We start from the raw sequence: 17,233 nt of genomic DNA, 5'->3' as shown, positions 1-17,233 counted from the left end.
AGGTACAAAAACAATTTATAATATTGTTTCACAATCACAACATCAGCCGTGTGTTTTGATTGCCTTAGTGATTGATTGGTGGTTCGGTCAAGCATGAATTATTTGAACTATGAACCCAAAACACAATTTACAGGATGAGAAGAAGTCAAGGTAATAAATATTCATGAATGCACTTTCGTCTTTCTGCTGCGAAGAAGTTGATCCTGTGATTGGAAAAAAAAGGAGGCTGGGCTAGCCATTATCGGATATCTAGGCCTGGTGAATGTTTTTGGAGTAAAATCAGTTAATTATAAGATGATTTTAGAAAATAAATAAATAAAATGAGTAGACCTGGTTCTATTGCAAGTATGGAAAGGCTTGCCAAGGCATTTGAAGCAATTAAGGGACATCTGAGTCAAACTCATGGAGTGATATCAGAAGAGACGGCTGCCCTTGTTACTATACCAGGGACCAAGTGAGTTTTCTCCCGTGTGAATTATTTACAGACAGACCCGTTTATTTTGCTAGGCCTACATATGTTCTGGGTTTAATTTAGTGTGTATAGAGAACATGTATAGGCCTGTACGGCTAAAATAAGGGGTAAATAAGGTCATTACCATAGCCTAGGCCTAGCCTAAATAAATAGTAAAGTAAGTAGGCTTAAAATACATAAATGATATGGTAATATATAATAAAATAAGGAAGGGAAACCTTTATTTATCATTATTCATTAATAATTTGCAAACTAATATAGCAGTGTTTCTGATTTGTTTGTTTTCTTTTTATTTCTATTCTAGTACAAAAAAGAAGGATCTTTCGTTAAATAAGAAAGACAGGATAGCTCATTGCACAACGATTGCTGATGGCATTTCTTTGCAAACGTTTCGGTGAGTATTTTGCACTGCACAAATAGAGAATTAGAACCAATTGTCGTATTCAATTGGGAACTTTCGTTGTCAACGTAAAGATTCGTTGAGTACTTTTTCAGTATTCGAATTGTAAATTTGTGCTCAACAGAAAGTCATTCGAATAGAAAACGTTGACAATGAAAGCTTTTTCGTTAAGAACAATCTCAACGCTCAAAATACTCCGTTAAAGAAGTACTCAACGGAAAAACTGTACTCAACGGTACACTTGAATACAACAATTGTCAGCCGCTCTAATTTTCTCAATTCTAGCAAAAAATTTAAAAATAATCAAAATAAGTTTTAAAAGTCCTAAGAAAATACAAAAATTTAGAAACAAAGTACTATCGTTTTAGTGTGTATAAATAAATTCCTATCATTTGATTGGACGTTTGTGGGTCACATTGCGTGCAATAGTACGCACTATTGAACGGTCATTCAATAGTACTTTTTTCCATGTATGAAAATAAAATCTTTGTTCATTGCGTTTGGAAAATATTTTGTTAAAACTATTTTGTTTGAAATACAACAGCTCCGCCTATTTTGTTCTTGTTTTATCATTGTATCATACAAGAGTTGAAGCCACCCGCACACTATTTTCAAACGTTAATTTTCTTGTCTTTGTAGGGGTATTAGCGATTTTCCTAAATTCCTCAGTATAGCGTTTGAGCTGTTCTTAGCTCTTTGTAATGATGACGAGTCTGATGTCAGAATGAAGGCAGACGAATCCCTCAACAAAGTTATCAAGGTTGTATAACATTAACATTACTGTATCTCATCTGGTATAATCCCACCCCACTAGGACACAAAATTGGGCCAACTTTGTAGAGTGGGACTATACCTGGAAAAAGCCTAGTTCAGGAAAAAAACATTATTGGTAAGCATTTCTTGTAAAAATTCATCTGAACTGGCTATAGATGAAAATTCAATACTGGAACTATACCCGGGGATATAACTGTTTGTGAATTCAGACATAAAGCAGAGAGTGAGATTAGACCTGAAGTGGGATTATACCCGAAGTGGGATTATACCCGAAGTGGGATTATACCCGAAGTGGGATTATACCCGAAGTGGGATTATACCCGAAGTGGGATTATACCCGAAGTGGGATTATACCCGAAGTGGGATTATACCCGAGGATATACGGTATATTATAAATTAGCATTATAATAATATAATAAAATGTATTAACTACCATAAATGTTATTTTAGTATGAAATTATTTAAAGAAAGTAATTATCTATTATTAAATTATTTTTTATTAAAACTAACTAATCTAGGAAAATAGGAATTATTAAAAAACGACACACATATATTTCTATCAAATCATATTTGTCTCTCCTTATTTCTCTCCCTTATTAAAATCTCTACTTGGTATAATTATTATTATACCTTATTTATTTTAGGTACTGATTGAAAATCATGTTGGCAGAATACAAATTGAACTGTATAAGGAGATTAAGAAGGTGAATAACTTTGTGAATATTATTAAGATTATCAGTAAATGTAAATGTAGATAATACCAAAATATAACCGAACATTTGATATAATGAAAATGTTATTATAATGACACATATTTACAGAATGGTCCTAGTAGATCCATACGTGCAGCAATGTGGCGTTTTGCTGAGATGGCGCATCATATCCGCCCTCAGAAGTGCAGGCCGTATGTTGTCAACTTGTTACCGTGCATTGGACGTATTTCTCGTCGCGATGAGGAATCTGTCCAGGTAAGAATGCTACATAAACATCCTCTTTGTTTTGCTTAACAAAAGTAGACTTTTGCTTTTTGTATTATTTTTTAGGACACTAACCTTTCACATCAATGAATAAGAATATTTTCAGGTTTTAATGTTGTAATGTATCTCTGTAATCGTGCTTCTTTTATGATCCAAAGTTTTAAAGTAGGTCTAAGATATTATTTACTCGCTTATTGATATACTAATAAATTGTTTTAACTCTTATGCTAGGCCATATATAAAAATTATTTAAATATATGTTTCATATTCTGATTATTACTATTCTATTTATTTATTTATTTATTTATTTATTAAAAAGGTGCTATATAAATGTATTATTATTATTATTATTATTATTAATATTATTATTGATAAATGTTGAATCCACGGTTGTCTTATTCATGAGTTGAGAGATTATACGTGCATACTATTGCAGGTCATGTGACCCACAATCGTCCAATAAAATGACAGGAATTTGTTTAGGTGTTATATAATAAATTATATCCACCAACTCCTTCAAGCAGTTGGTTAGCCTAGCATGTTGATCAATGTGATGTTCACGTATTCCTTGATGCATCATTTTTTTATTCTGTGTAGAATATTGAGATGATAAGTTCAAGTGTTTGATAATGAGAAGTTGTTTAATGAGTTGACAAATATTAGGCCATTAAAACCATTGTATGTATTCTACTTTGTGGGCTTGTATGTTGTTGTGTGTTTATTGCTGCGTATTTTGTTTTAACATGTAGTTTCGTGGTTTTATTTTTAAGGAAACCCTTGCTAGCTTCATGCATAAGGTTCTTCCTGTTCTTGGTTGTTTCCTTACAGATACTGAAGTGAAGGTAAGTAACACTCTTTTTACACGTGCAAAAAGTTACAACTTGTAACCAAATTTGCATAGTGTGAAGAAAATTTTCCATTGTGAAATCTCGGGAGAAAAACACACCGATGAGAGACCTGTTTTTGTTCAGAGATGCCCTGAGTTGTTATTGCGTGCGCATGTTTTGTCCTGGTATTAAACTGACCAATCATAGTAATCAAATAGCGGGCAACTTTTCTTTCTCCCGAGATTTCTCATGGTTCGTGTATATACAATAATAGTATGAAAACGTATGTAACAAATTGGTAGTGGTTACAACTATAGTTACAAGTTGTAACAATGCAGATGTGAAAAGGGTATTAGACCTAAAATCGCATTCATTTTCTTATATTTAACATGATGTTAAATCTTTAAATAGGCTGTAGAAATTCTTTAAATCATTTTTCTTCCCAGGACTTGATGAAAGTGTTTTATCCTAACTTACACAAACCGTCTGCTGCCACTAGGAGGACAGCAGCAGCATGTTTGATGCTTATTTGCCAGCATGGTAGGAAACCATCTCTTCATTTCTCAATCCTAATCCAAGTTTTACTCAGTAAGTAATATTCAATCATTCCTATTCTTTGTATTCAATAAGAAAAATTAAAAACAACATTCTTCTCCCCTAAGCGTCCCATCGTGTCACCGACAGCCAATTACGGCGACATTACAACTGTCCACAACAGTGACTTGGTTTGTGAACTAGTACACCGACGTAACCCCCTACTCGTCTCAAAAGATGTACTAGTTTCTTTAAAGTGCACATGAGCAATGTGTGTACACTGGACCTATGGTTTATAGTCCTTATCCGAGAAGACTTGTTCTACTACCAGAACCATAGAGCGAGTGAGCCTTGAACCCTTGCTGATGTTATGGCTATGTAATTATGTTTCCACTGTCTTACCCGCCTTGCCACTCACTCACAGGAAAAAAAGCATGACCAGATTTATACTATATATATTCTAGTTCTGTATAATAGTGCTCTACTAGTATAGTGTGACTTGACCAAAAGAGATATTATTATTATAGTACGCTATCATATCTCTATACTTGGCTCAATCTTACCTAGTATGTTTTTAACAACAGTGCTCCACTGCTTATGTTTATTACAAACTTAAAACCATCTCAAAGAAATTCCATAGTTCAAATAATATTCGTTTCTTTAGGCTGGCCTAGAATGTTTTCTGTTAACTGTTTTTTGGCCTTTGCCTTTTCAATTCATTAGTAATCTTAATTTTGTTTTGTGTTGTATTGAAGCTAAAAGAATAAATGTTTAGTTGATTAAATGAATGGAAATTAAATTAATTTATTTCATATTGTGTTTTTGTTTTCTGTTCTAACTTTTTACTTTTTTGGCCTTTTTAATTAATTATTAATCTTCATTTTATTTTGTATTGAAATTGAAAGAATATATGTTTGTTGATGATTAAATGAATGGAAATGAAATTAATTTATTTATGTTGTGTTTTTTTATAGAGTTTGTTATTCCAGTAAAGGAACAAGGGGTACATATGTTGCTTGGTGTCCTCCTTACTTTGCGGCATATTATACCACATTTGAGTAGCAAAGACGATCGCGATCACAGTATGAAAGGAAGTTTTGGCAAGATGAGACAAGAAGAAGAGAAACATGTTTCTATCAATCAATTAATACAGGTTGGTTGTTTGAAATAAAAAATGATTTAATATATTTGTTTTTTAATACATGCATACAAAATGTCTTGTCTTTTACTGTATTATGTAAATTGTCAAACTCAATGAACAACTAATCATAATTTGTCATTTGAGAAATTTATATATATAAACACAATAAATTCTAAACTGAAATGGTATACTGAAATCTGTGAGAATAAGAAAAAGTTGCCCCAACCGAGATTCGAAACCCAGATATATAGATATATTTAAATCTAAAGGCAAATTACTGAAAAATGACAATGCTGTGGGTATCAGTGGCTGGATCTCAATGGAGATACAAAATGACAATGCTGTTGGTATCAGTGGCTGGATCTCAATGGAGATACAAAATGAAAATGCTGTGGGTATCAGTGGCTGGATCTCAATGGAGATACAAAATGACAATGCTGTGGGTATCAGTGGCTGGATCTCAATGGAGATACAAAATGACAATGCTGTGGGTATCAGTGGCTGGATCTCAATGGAGATACAAAATGACAATGCTGTGGGTATCAGTGGCTGGATCTCAATGGAGATACAAAATGACAATGCTGTGGGTATCAGTGGCTGGATCTCAATGGAGATACAAAATGACAATGCTGTGGGTATCAGTGGCTGGATCTCAATGGAGATACAAAATGACAATGCTGTGGGTATCAGTGGCTGGATCTCAATGGAGATACAAAATGACAATGCTGTGGGTATCAGTGGCTGGATCTCAATGGAGATACAAAATGACAATGCTGTGGGTATCAGTGGCTGGATCTCAATGGAGATACAAAATGACAATGCTGTGGGTATCAGTGGCTGGATCTCAATGGAGATACAAAATGACAATGCTGTGGGTATCAGTGGCTGGATCTCAATGGAGATACAAAATGACAATGCTGTGGGTATCAGTGGCTGGATCTCAATGGAGATACAAAATGACAATGCTGTGGGTATCAGTGGCTGGATCTCAATGGAGATACAAAATGACAATGCTGTGGGTATCAGTGGCTGGATCTCAATGGAGATACAAAATGACAATGCTGTGGGTATCAGTGGCTGGATCTCAATGGAGATACAAAATGACAATGCTGTGGGTATCAGTGGCTGGATCTCAATGGAGATACAAAATGACAATGCTGTGGGTATCAGTGGCTGGATCTCAATGGAGATACAAAATGACAATGCTGTGGGTATCAGTGGCTGGATCTCAATGGAGATACAAAATGACAATGCTGTGGGTATCAGTGGCTGGATCTCAATGGAGATACAAAATGACAATGCTGTGGGTATCAGTGGCTGGATCTCAATGGAGATACAAAATGACAATGCTGTGGGTATCAGTGGCTGGATCTCAATGGAGATACAAAATGACAATGCTGTGGGTATCAGTGGCTGGATCTCAATGGAGATACAAAATGACAATGCTGTGGGTATCAGTGGCTGGATCTCAATGGAGATACAAAATGACAATGCTGTGGGTATCAGTGGCTGGATCTCAATGGAGATACAAAATGACAATGCTGTTGGTATCAGTGGCTGGATCTCAATGGAGATACAAAATGACAATGCTGTGGGTATCAGTGGCTGGATCTCAATGGAGATACAAAATGACAATGCTGTGGGTATCAGTGGCTGGATCTCAATGGAGATACAAAATGACAATGCTGTTGGTATCAGTGGCTGGATCTCAATGGAGATACAAAATGACAATGCTGTGGGTATCAGTGGCTGGATCTCAATGGAGATACAAAATGACAATGCTGTGGGTATCAGTGGCAGGATCTCAATGGAGATACAAAATGACAATGCTGTGGGTATCAGTGGCTGGATCTCAATGGAGATACAAAATGACAATGCTGTTGGTATCAGTGGCTGGATCTCAATGGAGATACAAAATAAAATAAGCAAAAAACTAAAGTAAACAGCCAGAGCTTTCGGGCAACACTAGCCCTTTACAGTATATGAATTCCTGCACTGTACTAATATCACTATACTTTGTTTTTACAGATATATGAATTTCTACTGCACTGTACTACGCATTCAGATCACAATGTCATAACAGCAACCCTGGAAACCTTACAACAGCTCCTACGTACTCCTCCGCCAGAACTACTTACTGTACTCTTTTGTAAAGGTGGGATCCCAAAGAAAACAATATTTGAAGATAAGGGAAGGACAACACCTGATGAACAAGAAGAACAAGGTAAAGTGAATCCAACAGATTATTTAACAACACCTAAATACATTTCTGTCATTTTATTGGACAATTGTGGGTCACATGTTGTTCAATAGTGTGTACTATTAAATGATCATGTGATTAAATATCAACTTTTGGCAGTAGTGGTCTCCTCTAATATTTTTGTTCTCTCAATAGATTGCAGTATGTAATTCTCAAATCACACTTAAGTGAGAAGATTTATACATTAAACACTAGTTGTTTCACTTTCCATTAAATTGATTTTATTTAGAAAGAGAATTAACTATTGTTATGGGTGTCTCCCTTTCCCTTTCAATTATTATATAATAAATCTAGTGAACTGGACGTACAGGTACTTGTTTATAATAACAGCAACGTTTCACGTTATGTCATCAGATCAAAGACATGACCTGGACAGGTCGTGAAATGTCGCTGTTACTAGATTTATTTTATTATTATTTGATACTGCCTGGATAAATGACAATATCTATAAACCAATGTTTCAATGTTTTTTATTTTCTCTTGCTGTACTTAGAACCTGTGGGAGGTAGTAATGTACCACAAGAAGCATCTTTAGATGACACTATTGAACCGCCAACCCACTCAACACCAAGTACACTTATGGGTGATATATCATCACCAGTAAGTGTAGGCCTAGACTTAACCTTGATACCGGGAACACCCACTTCAGGTTCCATACCGAACAGTCCCGCACCAGATTCTGAATCTGCAACGTTTAGTTACGAATCTCAAGTACTCTTTAATGATGCTGAAGATGAGTATTCAAATATGGTCATTGGAGACGTGGATGAGGATGTAGCGCAGAGTGAAGATGGCGCCGATGACCTGGCAGATCGGTTTAGGTCGGTAACTGTAGAGGAACAGGAGGACAATGATGAACTGGAAAGACGAGGTAGTCTTGAAGGTTTATTGCACACGACAGAGGATGATGACTTCGAGGATGTTGGAGAACAAGGTGGACAAGAAACTTCTGAGAGGACCTCTGGTGACATTGGTGAGTTGATACAAATTTATCATTTGTAAAATTGAACCAACATAATGTATATCTTTAAATTATTATTTAGTTCTGTTTAGATAATTTATACCTAAATGTTATATTCTTTTAATTTCCAATGAAATCAACATTAATACATAAACATTAAATGAACAGAACACTCTTATCATCACAAGTAATATACATAACCATAAATTAAACAGAACTACAGATTATATAAACTATTTACAATATATAATAAATAAATGTAAGGTTTTAATTAACGTTAAATTAACTTACTAAAGATTATAAACCATTTTAACAGGTGATTACACGGATGATGATGAAATACCATTGTTGCACTGTGTTCGTCTACTGTCGTCCTCATTCCTTCTACTGGGCTACAAAGGTGGTTTGGTATCGGATCGTCAATCTAGGATAAGTGTCAAATCTTTAAGTCTTGGATGTGTTGCCGCAATTCTTAAACTTCACCCAACTCTGTTTTTCATTAAGTTATACAAAGAAGTAGAGGGCAAAGAAGGTATTTTTTATATTTACTTGTTAAAAAACTATATTTATGTAAATTTTTAAATATGTTTGAATCACTTTTATTTTTTTTGTAGGGGATCAGTTATTACGAGATGTAGCCATGTTTGTAAAACATTCAGATCCTCAGTTGAAGTCTCAAACTACCATGTTGCTTGGTAATGTGATTAATAGCGCCCTCTTGCGGTCAGGCGGTAATTTTGACCTCTGGAGCTGTGAACAATGCTCTTTGTACAAAACAGGTTAGTAATTGTCAATAGTGGGAATTAAAGCTGTATATTTTACATTTTTGTAGCTGATATTTTATGGTGTTATGTTTATTTACCTCCGCCAAGGAGGTATATGTAATCGATCGCGTGTGTTTGTCTGTTTGTCTGTTTGTTACTTGGCAAAAAGAATTTTGCCAAGTATAGTATTCACTTTGTTTGTTTGTATGTTTGTATGTTTGTTTGTTTGTTAGCACGATAGCGCCTACAGTTTTCAAGTTATCTTTCTGAATTTTTGGGTGTAGATAGGTATATACTTTCAGACCATGCCTATTGAAAATCAACAAAATTGGTTTATTAATAACTTCACAAATAACAAAAATGATATTATTTTCAGACCAGCTAGTGTTAAAAGATAGGAGACAATTTTTAAAAGCCGGCGAGCAGTCTTAAAGTAACAAGTGTACTGAAATTGCATTTTCTCGAGAACTACTTGTCCAAAAAACATCATTTTTGTACAAGAGGCAAGAGTTATAAATTGTGATTTGTAATTTGTAAAACATAATTTGATTTAATGTACAGGTTTTTTGATACGAGTAGTTTTAAAAAACTTATTTCTTTTCAAATTCACCCATTTGTTTTTCGCGTTGCTGTTCTATTGTTATTCAAATTAAACTATTGTTAGTTGATAATTTGTTTTTTTAGTACTGTACTTGCGTGTGTCCTTCCTCATTTCATTCTGTACATAGGTATATATACTTACAGAACATGCCTATTAATTTTCAGGAAAACTGATGATATATTGGTCATGTCTCAAAAGCTTATCTTCCGTACGATATATTAAACAGCATGCATTCTGTCTTTTTTTTAACATGGACATATTCTTTGATATGGACCAAAACATTAGTCGACTAGTCAAGCGGTTAAGCTTACTACATCGGTTAAGGCAGAGGCGCCGCAAATCGGCACAGCTTCAAGACACTCCTCGATCATTATTCTGGTCAATCTTGATTTTAGAAAGGTCATTGTTGCAATGCTGGAGTTGTTTGTATCAAAAAATTATTTAAACAAATTATTAACCCCCAGCAGGATTTTAACAATGTAAAGCTAATACCTAAAGCAAAAAAAATGTTATCTTTCAACATGCTCAGAGTCAGTGGATATATTTTGCCAAGTACTTCACTCAGTTTCTGAGTGCTTTCATTTGTTTGTTAGCAGGATTACTCAAAAAGTAATTACAAGATCTTTACCAAAATGAATAGACAGATAGATATGTGGTCAAGGACCATTCCATTAAATTTTGAGACCATTTGGGACCACAGTCCCAATTCTGGACCACTTTATAGTATACTTGTTTAGACCTGCTAGTGTTAAAAGATAGGATAGAATTTTTCAAAAGCCGGCGAGCAGTCTTAAAGTAACAAGTAAACTGAAATTGCATTTTCTCGAGAACTACTTGTCCAAAAAACTTCATTTTTGAACAAGAGGAAAGAGTTATAATTTGTGATTTGTAATTTTAAAACATAATTTGATTTAATTTGCACGTTTTTTGATGCGAGTAGTTTAAAAAACCTATTTCTTTTCAAATTCACTCGTTTGATTTTCGCGTTGCTTTTCTATTTAGTCAACTGAAGCTATTTTTAATTGAAAGGCTTACATAACCATTACACCAAACTCGCATACACATGCTTGTAATGAAATTAGCCTAAATCACAAACAGCATTAAGACACACACAAATATATATATATATTGTTTTTACCAGAGAAATTTTATGTAGGAGAATTTTACAGTAGGCGGAGGTATGCCCTCTCGGAGTGGCTTTCTAGTTTATTTGTGTGTTTCTTTAAAAAAAATTGAATTCTGAATCAAGAGATTAACCTTAACGCTACACATTTATATCACCCGATTCCCAGTGCTGTATCTCTACATACTATCTATTTCCGAGGTATCATAAGAATATTTGGTAATACAGCATCACATGTAGTGCCTGTATCATGTAAGGTTAGGTTAAGGGTTAGGTTACTACTAGATACATGTGAAACACATGTGATGTTGTATTACCAAATATTCCTATGATACTTTGGGAAATAGATACAGTACCGAGAATCGGCTGTTTGTATACACATTATGAAAAGGAGATATGGAATGATACTGTGTCAGGTTTAACTGTCCAATAGTGAGCTTTTTATTTGTAACAACCTGTGATGGTCAGTCATTGATTGGACTTGAAAACAACACAAGAATTCAGAGCTACAGTAGGAGTCCAAATGTTATGCTTACAATGAATTAACATGACGTAATAGCTAACTCAAATCTTGAATTCTCTTTATTTTTACAATAGAACCTATCTTTCTTGAGAATCTTCTAAACGCAATGTCGTCGGTTTTAACAGATGAATCATCTGTGGCAGTTAGAGGAACTTGTCAAACTATTAAGGTAAAATCTAATTTTAAAAGAAAGAGAATCTATTGTAGTATTAGGTCATTCCGCTTTGAATTACCTTTTAATCCAAGTGACATAGAGTTCTGACCTGACATTGACCTTTTTACATGTGTGCAAAATGACAACCCACCTTACAATCAAAATGTCTACATACCATTTCTATTGCAAAAGAAGTCTAATCTTTTTACTTTGTATTTTTAAAGTCTGTTCTGCCAACGATGTGCAATAGCTCACATGGAGTTCTAACCCTGAATCTAACCCTTGACCTTTTACCTGTGGGAAACAATAGTTACTGGCTTGTGTTAGTTGAACTATTTGATCTCATCGGCTGCCTTGATTTTAGGTGAGTATCTTTATATTATTAAATTATTGAATAATGTTGATTGATTTAAAATGTTGCATGTGGGGCTTTAATATATTAACTTTAGGGACCATGTTAAAATTATTCAACTGCACTTACTGCAGTAACTACTGTTATGCTGCTGTAATTATTTAGCAAGCTTTTTCTGTTTACACTGTAGTGATATACTATAAACTAATAGATTGTAGTTAATGCATTGAATGCAGAAAAATAATTTTAACATGATCCGTTATAGTTTCAAATTAAATTTTTGCTAATTATTCTTTTTGTTGAAATTATTTTACATTTCTCTCTTGTTTATAGAAAACTTCATTTTATAGAGATGACATATGGAGCATCTATTAACACCAGTTGTAAATTCAAGGTAACTATATTTTCAAAATGTAGTTAATAAATAATCAATTAAATAAACAATTATTAAAGTAAATTAAAAATATTGGAACATTTTTTGTTTAGCCTTTAAATCTGCAATCTAAATTTCTTGATGTCCTGTTTCATTATCTTGGGAGTGAAGATCATCGAGTGAGGACATCCAGTGCTAATGCCCTTGTCACGTAAGTCATCTTTTTCGTCATTTTTTAAATTTTCAATAGAAAAACAAAAATGCGTCACAAAACACTTAATAACAATGGTTGTAAGTAAGCAATAATAATAAAAATAACATTTGTTTTAAACTCATCTAAACTATTTAGTATTTTCTATGATAAAACTATGATTTAACAAAGGGAATGTTTCCTAAGAGGGTTCCCTACAGTATGTTCTTTTTATAAAGAGTTTTGGTCCATAATTCTGTTCTTTTAATGATAACTTTAAACATTAGCAATGCAAATATGTTTGTTTATTAAAAATAAGCTGGTTATCTTGTTGATTAAAAATTACACTCTGTTTATCTTTTTTTTTTATAAAATTAAGTACCAAACAGTTTTGTGTAACTGTCTTTTTTTTTACATTTTTCATAAAGATTGATACCAAAATTATACTTTGCAAGAGATTTCACTGATCCAGATTCAATTTCTATCATCGCACGCGACCTCAACAGCGAATACCTTGACCCGGTGTTTAATGAGGCAACTGTATATGTACGAGCACCAACGATCGCGATGCAGGATATTTCGCTGTATTGCCATGACCCGTCTACTCATGCGTCAGGAATTGATTCCAACTTATCCAGAGTTGTAGATTCTATAATGGGCCTCATGAATAATTCAACATCTAGAAATTTGTCTGTAAGTCCATTATTGTATTATTTAAAATTTCCTCAAGTTATAATATAATTAAATATAATATTATCTATATATTATAGTCCTAATCCAAATTTCCTCAACTGAGGAACTAGACGGAGTTTTGGCACACATGGCGTTTCATACGTATACTACTGGGAGTTAATTGGCAGAATTATTGACATTCAAGGAGAGAAAGTGAGAACTAAGATCTACTGTTCATCAGGTTCTACTGGACATTTCAAGGAGCAAACATAGTTTCAGTATTGCTGGACCTAGGCTCTGGAACCACCTACCTTTGAACATTAAACAAACATCATTCAAGTCACTACTCAAAACTCACATTTTCTGAAATTGTTTGCAGTGCCATGTTGGAATGGCGCTATATAATTCGAACGATTGATTGATTAAACAAGTAATGATAGATTTTAATACAATTGTTATTATTATCTTTTTATGTTTACTTTTGCAGTATGGTTGTATTGAGGCTCTTAAAAAACTGTCCATTAAGTACCCTGTCATTTATTATGCTGGAGCGTGGAATTGCGGAAGCATCTCTAGAATCCCGAAGGCTGACAGTTTAAAACAGCAGAAAGAACGTGGCCGATCATGGAGCGATAGTTTAGGAAGAAGTCTTGACTTTGAGAAACTTAGTATTAGTGCAGGCTGTGGACCATTACCCATAATTCTTTCAAACTTGACCTCTTCACTGCAAATGCTTGACCTCAAGTCTCATCAAGATATCTTGCTGTTAGCTGGCAACATACTCTCAGGTGAATACAAAAATATGTTATGTTTGAATCTTAGTTTATATTAACCTCATTAACCGCAACTAGAGTTTAGCATGGGATACCCTCCTCTTAGACTCTTTTTAACCTCATTAACCGCAACTAGAGTTTAGCATGGGATACCCTCCTCTTAGACTCTTTTTAACCTCATTAACCGCAACTAGAGTTTAGCATGGGATACCCTCCTCTCAGACTCTTTTTAACCTCATTAACCGCAACTAGAGTTTAGCATGGGATACCCTCCTCTCAGACTCTTTTTAACCTCATTAACCGCAACTAGAGTTTAGCATGGGATACCCTCCTCTTAGACTCTTTTTAACCTCATTAACCGCAACTAGAGTTTAGCATGGGATACCCTCTTCTCAGACTCTTTTTAACCTCATTAACCGCAACTAGAGTTTAGCATGGGATACCCTCCTCTCAGACTCTTTTTAACCTCATTAACCGCAACTAGAGTTTAGCATGGGATACCCTCCTCTCAGACTCTTTTTAACCTCATTAACCGCAACTAGAGTTTAGCATGGGATACCCTCCTCTCAGACTCTTTTTAACCTCATTAACCGCAACTAGAGTTTAGAATGGGATACCCTCCTCTCAGACTCTTTTTAACCTCATTAACCGCAACTAGAGTTTAGCATGGGATACCCTCCTCTCAGACTCTTTTTAACCTCATTAACCGCAACTAGAGTTTAGCATGGGATACCCTCCTCTTAGACTCTTTTTAACCTCATTAACCGCAACTAGAGTTTAGCATGGGATACCCTCCTCTCAGACTCTTTTTAACCTCATTAACCGCAACTAGAGTTTAGCATGGGATACCCTCCTCTTAGACTCTTTTTAACCTCATTAACCGCAACTAGAGTTTAACATGGGATACCCTCCTCTCAGACTCTTTTCTCTGACTTTTTTATCTTTGTCTTAGTGCATGTTTCATTTTAATGTAATTTGTAACTAGCAATTTGACCTTTGACCACAAGATTTTACATATAGATATTGAATTGAATAAAAGTTATATATACACTGCATGGAAGAGTCTTGGTTGTCAGATCTAAAAAATGTCATTTTATACATTAGCTCAATTTTGTGATTGATACATTTTGGGGAATCTAAACAATGTCAAACTATTTATACTGCATTTACTGCAGTAAATATTTTGTTTACTCTTTAACCTTTTTATACAATTTTTAGCATTTTTTTACACTGTCTATTGCAGTAATTGTCGCATAAAGTTGTACATTGAAACAAACATTATCCTATTTTATAAAGATAGTTACACCAGTAACTGCAGTAAAATAAAGTTGATATGAGCCCTTATTAATATGTATGTTTCAATAAATGATAAATTTAAATCTTGTTTAAGGTGCTGCATTTCACTGTCTGAAGGCAACGACGTCTAAGCCTAAGCCGGCATCAGCTAAGGATCAAACAAGCTGGCCTAGCCTGCAGAATAGACTACTTGTTCCCCTGGCAGATCAACTATTACAGCATATTGTTAGAGTATTAAATATATGCAGTAATATTATTGAGGGTACACAACCAGGACCACCAAAATCACAGGTGGTTATTTAATTATTTATTATTTTAATTTATTTCAGGAATTTTAATGCAAATGTATAATATTATAGTTTATTTTTTTATAGTTTTTACTCCCTAAAGTTTAATACTGTTTAATGAATAAATAAATATAATTTGTTATCTATACATATTTCTATGTGTATAGCTCTGTCTACACTATCAAACTTTATGTGACAAAAAATGTGATGTGCCTATAAATGGACATGATGGTCATATCGCTACCATGTTTGGGCATATCACTACCATATTTAGAGGTACATCACACTTTTCTTGTCAAACTAGTTTGATATTGTAGACAAAGATTTAGATTCAGAATATATAATGTCTATCATTAATGTCATTTATTTTCTTTAAAGACGGCTCTACCAACTTTACCATCTGGGCCCTCCTTAAGCCCAATCAGACGCAAGGCAAAGGGTAAGGATAAAGATGCCTTGGACCAAGGTACTCCAACATCTAGCCCAGCTAAACTGCAAGGTAAAGAGTTGAAAGGTGACAAGCCAGACGGTGCAGAGGATAAAAAGAACTTGAAAGTGCTATTTGGAGCTTGCTATCAACTGCCACACTACATGAAATTGTTTGATATATTGAAGGGTGCATATGGTACCTACAGAGTAAGTGTTGTAGAATATTTTAAGTTTAGTCATAAACATAAAAAACCGTTACGTTATGTCTAGTGTGTAGGTAAATTTTACAGGGTATTCTGAATTATATGGTGTGATTACTACAAAAACAATGTCTTACATAAAATTTGCTCATACAGTATTATAAAGTATTAAATAATTACATTAAAATGCAACTCTATATGCCATTATTCCAATATGCACACCCCTCAAAAGAAAAATGGAATAGTTCAGGCGCTGTAGCAGGCTGTATTACCATCTCTTATACAGTTAACTCTGCCAATACTGGATTCAAGAAAAGTCTGGTATTGGGAGAGTTTCTGGTTTTCAGAAAGTCCAGTATTAGGAGAGTTAACTGTATATAAGTCTTATTGTCATTTTAATGAACTTTTGATTTAGTATTTGATTTGGATGAAGCCATTTATTTATAGGAAGTATATGTTTCTCTTTAGGTATCATTGGAATTACGGAAAAGAGAAAAGTTTTGTTCATTACTGAAAACGTGCCTAGACACATTTTCACAACTGCTAGAAATGGCTTCTCTACATGAAGTAGGAAAGGTAATGAATATTCATAAAAAGTAGCATTTCATCTAATGTTTGTAATATTATAATGTATATTATCCTGAATTTGGTGTATAATAAAATATGAACCTTTTTAAGTTATTTCTAATCCATAATTGCTAAGATTTTTATTTATGTTGATTTTTTTATTTACATCTGTCATATTTTCAGCTAATTTTAGTAGGTTTAGTTTTACCAAGAAAAACCAAAACCGTGTGTCTGTCTCTGCAGATGTTTTTTAATCTGTGTATTACAGTATTTTTATTTTTTTTAAACGAACCATGCATTGTCTGTTTTCCGTTGTTAGGCAGGAAAGGGTTGTTATGCTCTCTGGGATTTCGATGTCGACTCATCCTGGTTATTTAAGGTACCCGTCTGTTGCCATAGCAATCTAATTTGCATGTGTTTTTTTTTGGGTAATGGCATGGTGATTTTTATTGTGATCACTGCATGTTGGTTTGATTTTGCTTACAATTTTATTTCAATTTCAGCCAATTGCATTTTATTGCATCTGTTTTTATTAGATTTGAGTGCGATTATTAAAATAGTAAAGAAATTAATGTTCACAAAA

The 17,233-nt window shown here is 34.0% G+C and overlaps 1 protein-coding gene across 2 annotated transcripts in view; it reads left to right on the top strand.

Annotated features, from left to right (window-relative positions):
• The first annotated feature begins 220 nt into the window (after nucleotides 1-220).
• LOC140046905 (huntingtin-like) overlaps nucleotides 221-17,233 on the top strand; it is a 39,448-nt gene continuing 22,435 nt past the window's right edge. Inside the window, exons 1-22 of one of the 2 annotated variants that reach the window (XM_072091652.1) lie at nucleotides 221-454; nucleotides 777-866; nucleotides 1,512-1,632; nucleotides 2,291-2,350; nucleotides 2,468-2,614; nucleotides 3,394-3,465; nucleotides 3,897-4,038; nucleotides 4,959-5,137; nucleotides 7,154-7,349; nucleotides 7,879-8,358; nucleotides 8,663-8,878; nucleotides 8,961-9,125; nucleotides 11,432-11,526; nucleotides 11,736-11,875; nucleotides 12,197-12,257; nucleotides 12,350-12,447; nucleotides 12,855-13,119; nucleotides 13,586-13,886; nucleotides 15,262-15,458; nucleotides 15,833-16,090; nucleotides 16,552-16,659; nucleotides 16,970-17,029. In XM_072091652.1, the coding sequence (XP_071947753.1) occupies nucleotides 321-454; nucleotides 777-866; nucleotides 1,512-1,632; nucleotides 2,291-2,350; nucleotides 2,468-2,614; nucleotides 3,394-3,465; nucleotides 3,897-4,038; nucleotides 4,959-5,137; nucleotides 7,154-7,349; nucleotides 7,879-8,358; nucleotides 8,663-8,878; nucleotides 8,961-9,125; nucleotides 11,432-11,526; nucleotides 11,736-11,875; nucleotides 12,197-12,257; nucleotides 12,350-12,447; nucleotides 12,855-13,119; nucleotides 13,586-13,886; nucleotides 15,262-15,458; nucleotides 15,833-16,090; nucleotides 16,552-16,659; nucleotides 16,970-17,029 (3,585 nt within the window). In that variant the 5' untranslated portion in view covers nucleotides 221-320. The remainder of the gene's footprint in view (nucleotides 455-776; nucleotides 867-1,511; nucleotides 1,633-2,290; nucleotides 2,351-2,467; nucleotides 2,615-3,393; nucleotides 3,466-3,896; nucleotides 4,039-4,958; nucleotides 5,138-7,153; nucleotides 7,350-7,878; nucleotides 8,359-8,662; nucleotides 8,879-8,960; nucleotides 9,126-11,431; nucleotides 11,527-11,735; nucleotides 11,876-12,196; nucleotides 12,258-12,349; nucleotides 12,448-12,854; nucleotides 13,120-13,585; nucleotides 13,887-15,261; nucleotides 15,459-15,832; nucleotides 16,091-16,551; nucleotides 16,660-16,969; nucleotides 17,030-17,233) is intronic. The other variant, XM_072091653.1, reaches the window with a different exon arrangement.

This window comes from Antedon mediterranea, chromosome 4 (genome assembly GCF_964355755.1).
Source record: "Antedon mediterranea chromosome 4, ecAntMedi1.1, whole genome shotgun sequence".
In the NCBI taxonomy this organism is placed as follows: domain Eukaryota; kingdom Metazoa; phylum Echinodermata; class Crinoidea; order Comatulida; family Antedonidae; genus Antedon; species Antedon mediterranea.
The sequence above is the reverse complement of the archived record's forward strand: the minus strand, read 5'-3'. Positions and strand labels throughout refer to the sequence as shown.